At 48.7% G+C, this 12367-nt stretch overlaps 1 protein-coding gene across 1 annotated transcript; it reads left to right on the top strand.

Annotated features, from left to right (window-relative positions):
* The first annotated feature begins 3972 nt into the window (after positions 1-3972).
* On the top strand, positions 3973-5643 carry ZNF648 (zinc finger protein 648). Its single transcript, XM_065898169.1, has one exon. The coding sequence runs from the start codon at positions 3973-3975 to the stop codon at positions 5641-5643; it is 1671 nt and encodes a 556-aa protein (XP_065754241.1).
* Positions 5644-12367: the final 6724 nt, after the last annotated feature.

The raw sequence follows: 12367 nt of genomic DNA, 5'->3' as shown, positions 1-12367 counted from the left end.
GCTAAATAGTCATGGGTATCCTTGAGCTGATGATGACTGCAAAACATCCTGGGAACACCCCTGCTCAAACCACAGTGCTGCAAAAGGTGGGTACTAGCATGGGGAGGTAGGGGTACAGGCCTAATACCCTGTCCTGCTTCCCAGGAAGGGAAAGCACGCTTCCCCCAGGAAGCTCACAATGTGACCAGAGGCTTACGGACATATTGGGGCAGGACGGAAGGACTGAGTGCCTGGTCTGCTGGAAGAAGGGATGACAGTGAGCAGAAGGGAGAGGGCCACCTGCAGGAGGGCTGAGTAACCTTCCTGAGGGCGGGAGGAAGGGAGGGAGGGAGGCTGGCCTTGGCAGGAGGGGAGGCGGGCGCAGAGGAAGCAGCAAGATCGGTCCCGGCAGTGAGACAGGGCAGCCCCAGTAGACTTCCCAGGCTGCCCTCTGGGAAGCAGGCAGGAAGGTTGAGTGTATTACGCTGGCCCCGCCTCCTGAAGCTCTCTCCACAGCTGCTGGACTGGACACAAAGGCGTGAGGGACAGAGACACCATCTCTGCTGATTTGTACCCAACTCTAGTTCCAGTAGCTGAGAAGCTACATATGACAGAGAAGCTGGTGGGGCGGGGCCCGTGGCTGTCTGCATTTCCCAGGTAAGTGACTATTTGTGTCAGAGCCAGAAGTGACGAGCAAGGCCTGAAGGTGGTGCGCAGGGGAGAAGGCGGGAGGTGGCTGCCCTGGGGTGGACGGGGTACCGTCTATGGAAGGAAAAAGGGGCAGGGGCTGGGAGCTGGAACAAGGCCTGTGGCCAGGCTTCTGCAAAGCATCCACGTCCATGGGTGAGGTCGGTGAGCCGGGGCCTCCCCTGGCCGGCAAGCACGGAGGAAGGTCCAGGAAAGGGCTGTGCTCTGCCCGCACCAGGGTGTCAGCGTTCCTCTTCCAGACTGGGAATATTTGTGTCGACCTGGCCAGAAAACCCCAGCCTGAGCCCTTGCCTTCCTCTCGGTCTTCTTGGTGGTCAAGAGAGCACCTTTGGCAGCTACAGGAGGAAGACAGCGGGACATATTCACTGGGAATGTGGCTGCAGACAGAGGGATTTCCCATCTGGAAGGCAATCCCCGTCAGCTGTGAGCTAGCAGAGGGCTGTGTGCCGCCCTGAGGAGGCTCCCCTGTGGCCCGGAGGAAAGGGGTGAGACACGTGTTGTGTAGAAGGCGGGGTGGGGAGTGGGTGAGATGAGTGGTCTGTGAACAGCTCTCTGTGAGCATGCATGGCGTGTTGTCCCAGAGAAAGAAAGACGCCTTGGAAGCTGCTTCAATCAAATCCAGCGTCCCCTTGCCATCCTGCTGGCAGACCAGTCCCTGAGCAGGCACACTGGCCTCAGTAAGTCATAGTAAGCTGGTTAGCGCTGTGTCCCCTCTACACACACACACACACACACACACACACACACACACACACACAGCCACTCTCTAAGAACCACTATGCTGAAAATATGTCAAACTTGGTTTCCTGCCAAGAGGTATGCCAGCTACACTCTGACGTGTTATGGGGATAGAGCAGAAGGGTCAGAGGGAGGGAGTGATCCCTGGGCTTCGGGTGCAAAGGGACATGAGATGCTGAACTCCAGTCGTTACTGCACTGTGCCCTCCATTTATCTATGGCTACTGTATCCACGGAGAGAGTGAGGAGTCCTCCCCATCGCTGCCCCTCCCCTCCCTCCAGCCCACACACAGAGTAACTGGGCTTGTTGTGATCAGGCGGGAGCTGGGGGAAGGGCAGTCTGGTGAGACAGGGGCTAATATAACAGGACATGACCTTACCGTGTAAACCTTGACCACCAAACTGCGAAGATCATCGACCTAGACACCTCCCGGGAGTCCCGCTGCGGTGCAGAGGAGCTAGCAGCACGAGTGACAATGGCCCAGTCACTGAGTGCCAGCCATGTGTGCAGGAGCGTCCCCCATACTTATACAGTAGGGGCAGTATCTCCATCCCGCAGACGAAGAGAACCTGGCTCAGAGATGTTTGTCAACACACAGGCATACGATTTTGACTATTTGGTCAACATCTGTCGAATGAATGACTCCATCTTGCTGAGGGATGATGGCACGCCTCCCGCCCTGAAGCGGCACGTTGGATCCACACCAAGAGCCTATCCCTCTGAGAGGCGGTGGAAGGTGGGCGGAGGGAAGCAGCGGCTTTTGGAAAGCAAACACTCAGTGACTCATACGCCGAACCACCTCAGGCGAAGGCCTGGCCTCTCTCTCCTGTGCAGGCCAATTTGGGTCAACAGGGTCAGGGAGGAGCCCAGCCGTGAGGCCCCGTAGCCAAGGTGTCTCGGCCCAGAAAACACAAGGGGCTTTGATGCCTCAGAAAGCAGCGGCTCTCCCCAGCCCAGGATGCTGCGGCTGCTCTTGGGCAGGGCCCAGCCCCGGGGCAGGGCCTCAGCGTGGAGGCCACAGCGGGGAGCTAGGGCAGCCCCTTGAAGTCAGAAACGCCACGGCTGCTGTCTAGGAGCTGTGTGACCCTGGGCAGGTGAGTAATCTCTTGAAACCTCCGTTTTCTGGTCTGTAAAATGGAAAGGCTACTATAATAGCAATAGCACTTCTCTTAAAGGTTGCCGGGAGAATTAAAGGAAGTCATGCTTGTGAAATGCCCAGCACGTTGCCGGGCTCATAACATTTGTCCAGAAAATGGAACTGCTAGTAATACTGCTCTCTGGGATTCTCAGAAGGTTCCCTCCAGAGCAAAGCAAACTCAGCCCCCGGGTCAGAAATTGCTCCTCTCCCACCTACACCCCATCCTGCCCCACTCCCCACCCCCCCACCCCCGGCCTCCACAGAGACCCTCAGTAGCCTGTCTCTCACTCCAGCAGCTCCTGTAAAACTCACACAAACAATCCTTATTAACCAACCCCAGCAGGCTTTCTTTGTATCTTCAAGCTAAAATAAAATCAATCAGAAAATGCAACTCAAAGCCTCCCTTGTCTCGTGCCTTGCTGTCAAAACCCTAAGTCCATACTTTTCAAGTTGGGGTATGTACACCCGTGGGAGCCTATGGGGGTATGCCAGGAATACATGAGGCCATGGGATAAATACAGCACACCTGGGGAAAAGTTAAACGTTTAAACTGAAGGTAACTTAAAACACTATTTTTATGTTAAAACAGACATGACATAGAATCTACATTCTCATGAACAGTTAAGACGAAGCAGTACCTCAGAGATAGTTCAAGCTGTTGGTGGGCATCCCTTTCTCCCTGGGTGCATGTGTCTACCCCGCCCAGCAGCAGGGGGTTCTTCACTGCAAAGGCCTGAGAAGCTCCCCTTAAGCAGTGAGAGGCAGCTGGGTTTCTTCTTGGGAACACGCTGGTGTCTTCCTGACTCACCCCCATTCTCCCAGGAGCTGGTCCTTATCTTTGGAAGGGGTGGCCCACGCAGTCCAGTGCCTGGGAGGCAGTCCCAGCTGCCACCATCAAGAGACGGCAGGCTTGCACTCCCAGCAGAAATGGCAAGAGCCGGCCTGGTTTTCAGCTTCCAGACCAGGATGGCAGTTTAAGAGGTCCGAGGAGGACCAGACCTTGCTTCCTGCCCTCTCTCTTCCCCAGGCTCACAGAGAACCCACCTGGCTAGCAGTTGGTGTTTGAGCCCCTGGGAAGGGCAGGGCAGGGCAGGGCACAGCTGGCACTCAACAAATGCCCCACGCTTGCCATCCTGACAACATTGTCTCCTGGGGCTTCGGGCAAGTGGGACCTCCAAAGGATTAAGGGTGACTGTGGAGTTCTCAGCAGGGCCCAGCTCCTCCTTCGCCTGTGAGGGGCAGCAGTGTGGCTGGAACGGCTACCAGCTGGACACAGATCTGTAGTGAGAACTCAGTCCCCGTGGCCGTGAAGGTGATTAAGTCCATTCTTTGTGATTTTCCTTTTTGCAGGTACCTTGAGCCAAGTAAAGGTCTGTGTCGGAGAAGCAGGGATAGAAGGGCCTGCACATATGGCACAGGTGGACCCCCAGGATGGACAGGGTGAGGCATCTCCTCTCTGCAGCTATGACCCCCGGATGCTAGGCATGAACTTGGAGAGTGAGGATGAGGACCGTGGACAGGCAGGAGACAAAGGGGGCACTGGTGACACTGGTCAGTGGGCCCATTCGAGGCTCAGCTCCCAAGGGACTCAGGACAAAACTGACTTGCCATGGCAGCATCCGTTCCACAAAAAGGAAGAGAAATTCTCTGACTCCTTTAGTGCAGGAGTTGTGGGGAAGAAACCCATGGCAATGCCTAGGAAGAAGGCCAGCTGGGAAAGAGACGAGTCAAAGGTCACCCTGACTCAGGACTCCCCCAGAGCAAGCACAACTCCCAGTGGCCTGCCCAGCAGCTTCTCACACAAGGGGTTTGGTCAGGTGCAACCTCCTAGGGACCCATTACCTGCTGGCAATGATGGAGACTGGAGGGCAAACCTGGACACTGATCTAGGTATCCCATCCAACTTCCCTGGTTCTGGAAGATATTTCTGTGCACAGAAAGGGGTAGACAAGTCCCCAGACAGCTGCTCTCCAGCTTGTGTCCCCAAGGCGGCGGGCAGTTGGGACCCCTCCACGCAGGAGACACATATACCAGCCCAGAGGTCGGCCACCCCAGCCAACCTGGCAGCAGAGGCACTGGCCAAAGTGCGGAAGGGCTTTAAGGACCAGAACCCGGCGGGCGCCGGGGAGGGCGGGCAGAGGGAGGCGTGTCCCCACAAGCGCCGGTGGGGCGGGCAGGCCTTCCAGAAGCCGCCTGGCGCCAAGCCTTACACGTGCGAGTTGTGCGGGAAGGTGTACTCCCACCGGGGCACTCTCCAACAGCACCAGCGCGTGCACTCGGGCGAACGACCCTACCGGTGCCCCTTCTGCGACAAAGCCTACACGTGGTCCTCGGACCACCGCAAGCACATCCGCACGCACACGGGCGAGAAACCCTACCCTTGCCCGGACTGCGGCAAGGCCTTCGTGCGCTCCTCCGACCTGCGCAAACACCAGCGCAACATGCACAGCAACGACAAGCCCTTCCCGTGTGCCGAGTGCGGCCTGACCTTCAACAAGCCGCTGTCGCTGCTGCGCCACCAGCGCACGCACCTGGGCGAGAAGCCCTTCCGCTGCCCCACCTGCGACCGGGAGTTCGCCGTGGCCAGTCGGATGATGGAGCACCAACGCGTGCACTCGGGCGAGCGGCCCTTCCCCTGCCCAACCTGCGGCAAGTGCTTCACCAAATCCTCCAACCTGATCGAGCACCAGACGCTGCACACGGGCCAGAGGCCCTTCAAGTGCGCCGACTGCGGCGTGGCCTTCGCGCAGCCCTCGCGCCTCGCGCGCCACCAGCTCATCCACACGGGCGAGAGGCCCTTTCCTTGCGCGCAGTGTGGCCAGGCCTTTGCGCGCTCCTCCACCCTGAAGCGGCACCAACAGATCCACTCCGGGAAGAAGGGCTTCCTCTGCGCCGAGTGCGGCAGGGCTTTCCGCATTGCCTCGGAGCTGGCCCAGCACATTCGGGTGCACAACGGGGAGAGGCCCTACCAGTGTGAGGACTGCGGCCAGGCCTTCACCCGCTCCAACCACCTCCAACGACATCGAGCCAAGCACCGCAGCTGCAAGAAGGAGCCCATCCCCTCCTCCTCGGACAAGTGAGGGCTCCATCAGCTGACTCTCAGGGAAGGTGAAGACATGGCCGACCTCGGATGCAGTGACGAAAAAAACTAGCCCATTCTGCCCTCAAAGCCATGTGCAAATACCGAGAAGGTCCGGGCTGGTCCTGTCTAGAGAAAGGTACTTTTCCGTTTTTATGTAAATAAAGGAATCCCCAGATGTGGTCTCTATGGAGGAATCTTCCAAAGCAGCGAATTATACCTGGGGGTAACTCAAACCCATCCAAATGGCTCAGCATTTCACTTTCCTAACGAAATGACTTTACCCTGGGGAATGTCTTTATGAGTCATGGCTTTGAATTAGAGAAGGCCTTTATCTTAAAGAGAGGGGCGTTTATGTCCTATATTTAGGACCCAGTTATCCTAGAAATCCAGAACAGCCTTAGCCTCTGAAAAAGAAGAAGCCCGCTTCTCTTCACAGTGGAGCTTAGTAACTGGAACTAATCTGAGTCTCACTCGCAAAATTCACAGGTGCCTCCTCTCTGGCTACCTCTTCTCCTGTTTCCACCCTGGGAGCTTCAATCACATGCTATATTTACAGAGGAATCTGCCCATTTACAAAGACATATACAAAATTTCTCCCTATGGGCTTGACCATGGTTCAGGAAGCCTTTTAGGTTCATTTAAACTTGCCAGGATCAAGAGCTCCAATGTGAAGTAAATAAAATAAAGGACCCCTTGCCCAAGTGCAATCAGCTTGTTTCACCATCATTAAAAACAGGTTTGAAAACCTACGTGACTCGCAGTTATTCTCGAACAAGGTTAACTGAAATTTGCATTACTAACAGCCATTCTTAGAGATGTACTGCTACATACGTTGATTTTGTGTACTTTAAAAGTCAGTAGTTCTTAGCTCTTGACCTCAACCGGGAGGAATCCGTGACTTCACAGAGTTCCGTTGATGCACGGAGGTAAACGGCACTTCTCATCTTACCAAAGTTAAAGAAGGTACTCCACAAAAAGGTATTGTACTCTCCTTTTGAGGATATCTTTGCTATATTCCTAAAATCGCCACCCAAACCTGCCAAATCTGAATTTCACTTGAATTTCAGCTGATTTGGACCCAGGGAGTGACTGCTAAATAGTGCTCTTATGCTTGACACATGGAGTCCAGAGAGAACTGCTATACGCGTCATACCTTGTTCGACAAAGGTAACCTTAGAGCTCTGACAGCATGCCTGCAGGTTTTGTGTGTTGACTCACTTAGATAGATCTACGTGTCCAAACGACAGAGTTAGCCAGTTCTGGGTCTGGCTGGAGAGCCAGTTGTTGGGTTCCTAATCCATCTCCGTATTCACTGGTGACGTGACCTTGAATTCAGCTTCTGCATCTGAATTGGCAAAATAGGAATGATAATAACGGGGTAATAAGGGTGAGCATCAGTCTCCCAGGAAAAGAGCTTTGAATTCAAAAGCATTAGATTGGTAGAAAAGTCATAAGAATCAGCCATAACCTTATGACTATGAAGAGAGCAAAGGATAGTATACTTTTTTCTGGGTAGTCAATGAAATATTTGAAAACTGAAGTTACTCTTCCTTTTCTTTGTGTTCCGTTTTTCTTAAGGTGGTTGTTAGTAGAGCTTTTCCTAATTAAAATTTTTGGTTTGGCCTGTAATTTCTTAAGGTGGTTGTTCCCCAAACCAGTTCATAGAATGGCTGTATAGAAATCACCTGGGATGTTTGTTAACCATACAAACCTGCTGAATCCTAGCCTTGAATATTGATACACGTCTGTAGTGCATCTTGCAATCTAATTTTTAAAAATTTTATTATTATTTATTTTATTTATTTATTTTTGGCTGCGTTGGGTCTTTGTTGCTGCACGCGGGCTTTCTCTAGTTGCTGTGAGCGGGGACTACTCTTCGTTGTGGTGCACGGGCTTCTCATTGCAGTGGCTTCTCTTGTTGTAGAGCACTGGCTCCAGGAGCCCGGGCTTTAGGAGTTGTGGCTCGCAGGCTCTGGAGCACAGGCTCAGTAGTTATGGTGCATGGGCTTAGTTGCTCCGCGGCATGTGGGATCTTCCCAGACCAGGGCTCGAACCCATGTCCCCTGCATTGGCAGGAGGATTCTTAACCACTGTGCCACCAGGGAAGCCCCCTTGCAATCTAATTTGTAAAGCTTCCCATGTGTTCTGGTGCACAGCTAAGTTGGGACCACTAGTATAATTAATATACTGGTGATGCTTAAATTTTATTATTTAATAAACAAATAATAGAGGAATAAGAAGTGGGCAATATGGATGAGATCACAATAGAACTAGACTTAAAATAGACACAAACTACTGGAACATCTCCTGAGTTGGATATGGTAGACTCAAACTAGCAAGCAAGTTTTGAAGTGTCCCATAAGTTCATTTCTGCAGATGAGATGCAGCATCTAGGTATGGCTTCCAGGTGGTTATACTTTTGGAGAGAGAGAGTGAGTTAATAGGCCAACTAGTTTAGCTTGTGCTGGGTACATTTGGAGCTGTATACTGTGTTTCTGGAATATAAGGGTGTATAATGTACTGAATATTATATAATATGCTGAAGAGAACTTCATTGATCCTTCAGTGCTTATTACATAAAGAAGTCACAGTTTTTTAAAGGAAAGTTGTCCCAAACAGTTTTCTCACTACATCAACTGCAAGCGTCATGCTGAGTAGGTATTGCGGGGGGGGGGGGGGGGGGGGGGGGAGCGGGGGGGGAGCAATCCTGTTGCCATAGTCACAGGGCCATTCCATGGCGCACGTAGAAGGCAGCAACACATGGAGTGGCCATCAGAGAAATCAACCAGCTGCAGGCTGGCTTGACACACATTCTGCCCAATAGTCTGTCCTTCCAAATTAGAGGCAGTTGAATCCTCTATTTGAAGAAGAATCAATGCTAGAATACTGGTTATTCTGGCTCAGATTGTTGCCTGCAAGCGATGCTGAGCTACTTTTCTGGTTTTCTATACACCCACTGTACCTCAAATCTTACTTCCCTAGTATGTAATTTAAAATCAGAGCAGGGCCCTCATTGTGATAGAAGAAATTTAACGTTTCTCTCTGGACTAGTGCTGTTTCCACGGTTTAGTTTGCCAGTTAATTTGGATATGCCCAGTAAAACTGTTCATTTGTAAGTTTTCACTTAATAAAAATTCTCCTAATGTATTAGCCAGAGTCTACAGTCACCATGATCCACATCCTTTGGATAAGAGTTGGCACTTACAATGCCAGGAACTGTTTTAAGTGTTTCTCATGTATTAACTGTTTCATTTTTAAAGTAAGCCTTTCTATTCTATTCTGTTTTTAAGATGAAGAAATCAAGAGACATTCTATTTTTTTTCTATGTATTTTTTTAACATCTTTATTGGAGTATAATTGCTTTACAATGGTGTGTTAGTTTCTGCTTTATAACAAAGTGAATCAGCTATATATATACATATATCCCCATATCTCCTCCCTCTTGAACCTCCCTCCCACCCTCCCTATCCCACCTCTCTAGGTGGACACAAAGCACCGAGCTGATCCCCCTATGCTATGCGGCTGCTTCCCACTAGCTATCTATTTTATATTTGGTAGTGTGTATATGTCAATGCTACTCTCTCACTTTGTCCCAGCTTACCCTTCCCCTGCACTGTGACCTCAGGTCCATTCTCTATGTCTGCATCTTTATTCCTGTCCTGCCCCTAGGTTCACTAGAACCATTATTTTTTAGATTCCACATATATGTGTTAGCATACGGTATTTGTTTTTCTCTTTCTGATTTACTTCACTCTGTATGATAGACTCTAGGTCCATCCACCTCACTACAAATAACTCAGTTTCCTTTCTTTTTATGGCTGAGTAATATTCCATTGTATACATGTGCCACATCTTCTTTATCCATTCATCTGTCGATGGATATTTAGGTTGCTTCCATGTCCTGGCTATTGTAAATAGTGCTGCAATGAACATTGCGGTACAAGAGACATTCTATTTTTAAGATGCAGAAATCAAGAGACAAAAAAGTTATATTGCCCAAGATATCGTAGCTAGAAAGCAGCATAATAATGATTTGACATCCTGGCTCCAGAGACTGTGTTCTTAACCACAGAGCTAACTGCTTCTGTTTGGTACAGAGGATACCCTGAAATTCTTGATAACATGCGTTTTCAAAGTGGATGATAATAAATTCAAGGGAAGATAAAGGTTGAAACACAGCACAGCAGAAACCACGGTGTGACTCTAGGAAGGAGACCTGTGAATTACTTAAGAATAGGTCTGGGAGACCCTGGGTTGGCAGCTGTTAATCATTAATTCCTTTGAAAAGCTGTCAGTAACCTGGTCAGAGGGAAGGAATTGAATCTAAAGGAACGATGGTTCCCTGAAGACCTACCATTACTTCATCTCACTGAGGAAAGAAACATTCTGTGCCTATGCTGGACACAGAAAAATACAGCAGCAATGAATCTTGGCACTCAGCATTTACACAACATTTTATAAACCAAATGCACGCACACTGAACAGCTATAGTACCCCCAATATGAACACAATAGATCACCCAGGAGTTCCAAGTAGGCCTTAAAAAATCTTACTTGGAAGGAAATTTTGTGTAAAGCATCGATTTAATTGCTAAAATACTCAAGCAGATGTCATTGCTAGGCTCAGAACTAGACTATGAACTACAGACTCAATTACCCACAAAAATATTGCCAGAGATAGAATGACTCAATGTTTCATCAAAAGAGAAAAAGGCATCTTTTTAAAGTTGAGAGGGAAGCTCATTTTTTATATCAATTGCCCTCTTTCCATTCTGTGTAAAACCATGCCAGTCTAATTAAAATTCTTCCACTATGGCTGGATAATATTTTAAAATCTCCCTTTTCCTTGTTTTCTCCTCAGTCAAATTGGCTCAGAGTTTCACTGACTCATCTCAGGAGTGTCAGGCTGTTAGTAGATTGGCTCAATGAGTGAATGGAGTGTCTATAAAATATAACCTATGATTAAGATTTAAAGAAAAACAGGAGGGAAGCAAGGATTCTGTCTGATAGTTCAGATGAAATCAAGGACAAGTGGGGATAATACATTAAATGAGAAGATGCCTGAGATTTCAAAGGTGTAGTCAATTAGGCTTGATGACAGGATAATAACTGCTACTATTTAGTGAACAATTTTTAGGGGTCAGACACTACATTCATTATCCCAATTAATCCTTACAATGGCCTATTATGGGAGACCCTTGAGAAATATTCCCATGTGGGGTCTACAACAATTTTCCTTTCCAGGAAAGCAGGTGACATTAATAGATCTTAGCTTTGTCTATTATTGTTAAGCAAGGGTCACTAAATCACTAGAGTCTGTGTACCCCTTCTAAGAAATAGGTTGCATACCTGCAACAAGGAGAACATGCAGCAAATCCCCTGCCTTTTGGTTTAGAAATCATGCTTGCTTACATTTTTATTTTCCTTCATTGTGGTGGTTTAAAAAATATATCCATGTAAGTGTCCATCAACAGGTAAATGGGTAAAGAAGATGTGGTATATGTATGCAGTGGAATATTATTTCAGCGATGACAATGAAGGAAATCCTACTGTTTGTAACAACATGGGTAGACGTGGTGAGAACATTATGCTAAGTGAGATAAGTCAGACAGAGAGAGCCAGACACTGTATGATATCCTTATATGTGGAAACTAAAAAAGTTGAGCTCGTAGAAACAGAGTAGAATGGTGATGACAAGGGACTTGGGGGTGGAAGAACTGGGGAGATGTCGGTCAAAGGGTACAAACTTTCAGCTATAAGACGAATAAGATCTGAGGATTTATGTAAAACATGGCGACTATAGTTGATAACACTGTATTGTATAATTGGAATATGCTAAGAGAGTAGAACTTAAATGTTTTCACCAAAAGAAAAAAAATAAGATAAATGTGCGAGGTGACGGATATGTTAATTAACTAGATGAGGGGAATCCTTTCACAATGTATGCATATATTAAATCACCACATTGTAGACCTTAAGTATCTTACAATTTTATATGTCAATTATACCTCCATAAACTGAAATTAAAAAAAGAATTTAAAAAAGTTTTAATAAAAATATGACCACAATTCTTTAATTCTTTTCCTCCCTTCAAGAAGTAGAGCCTAATATTTCCTCTTTCGTGTGGGCTAGACTTAGTGACTCAGTTCTACTGAATAGAATAAAGCGGAAATGTTGGTGCACAACTTCTAAGGCTAGATCATAAAAGGCACTCTGGCTTCTACAGCTCTCCTCTGTCTCCCTTTCTCTCTCTCCCTCTCATCACTCACTATGGGGGAAACCAGCTACCATGCTGTGAGTAGCCTTACAGAAGAACCCGTGTGGCGAGGAACTGAAATCTGCTGCTAACCGCCACATCAGTGAGCTCGTAGGGGATCCTCTAGCCCCAGTCAAGAGTTCAGGTGACTGCAGACCTGCCCACTGCTTGACTGAAACCTCATGAGAGACCTGCAGCCACAAGCATCCAGCAAAGTGGCTCCCAAATTCCTGGCTCTTGGAAACTGTGTAAAATAATCAATACTTGTTGTTTTAAGATGATAAGTTTTGGTTGGCAATTTGTGACCCAGGAATAGGTCACAAACGCTAGAGAACAACTTGCCCCTAATGAATTAGAGAGCAGTCACTCGATGTCACCATAAGCCCTGATTTCTGCCCTAAGGAAATTGACAGAGGGGTTGAAAAGCATCTCCACTTCCTGTCATCCCTACCCGCCCCCCCCCCCCC

The sequence above is a fragment of the Phocoena phocoena genome, chromosome 1 (genome assembly GCF_963924675.1).
Source record: "Phocoena phocoena chromosome 1, mPhoPho1.1, whole genome shotgun sequence".
Classification (NCBI taxonomy): domain Eukaryota; kingdom Metazoa; phylum Chordata; class Mammalia; order Artiodactyla; family Phocoenidae; genus Phocoena; species Phocoena phocoena.
Note: the sequence above shows the minus strand (reverse complement) of the source record. Positions and strands in the feature narration are given on the sequence as shown.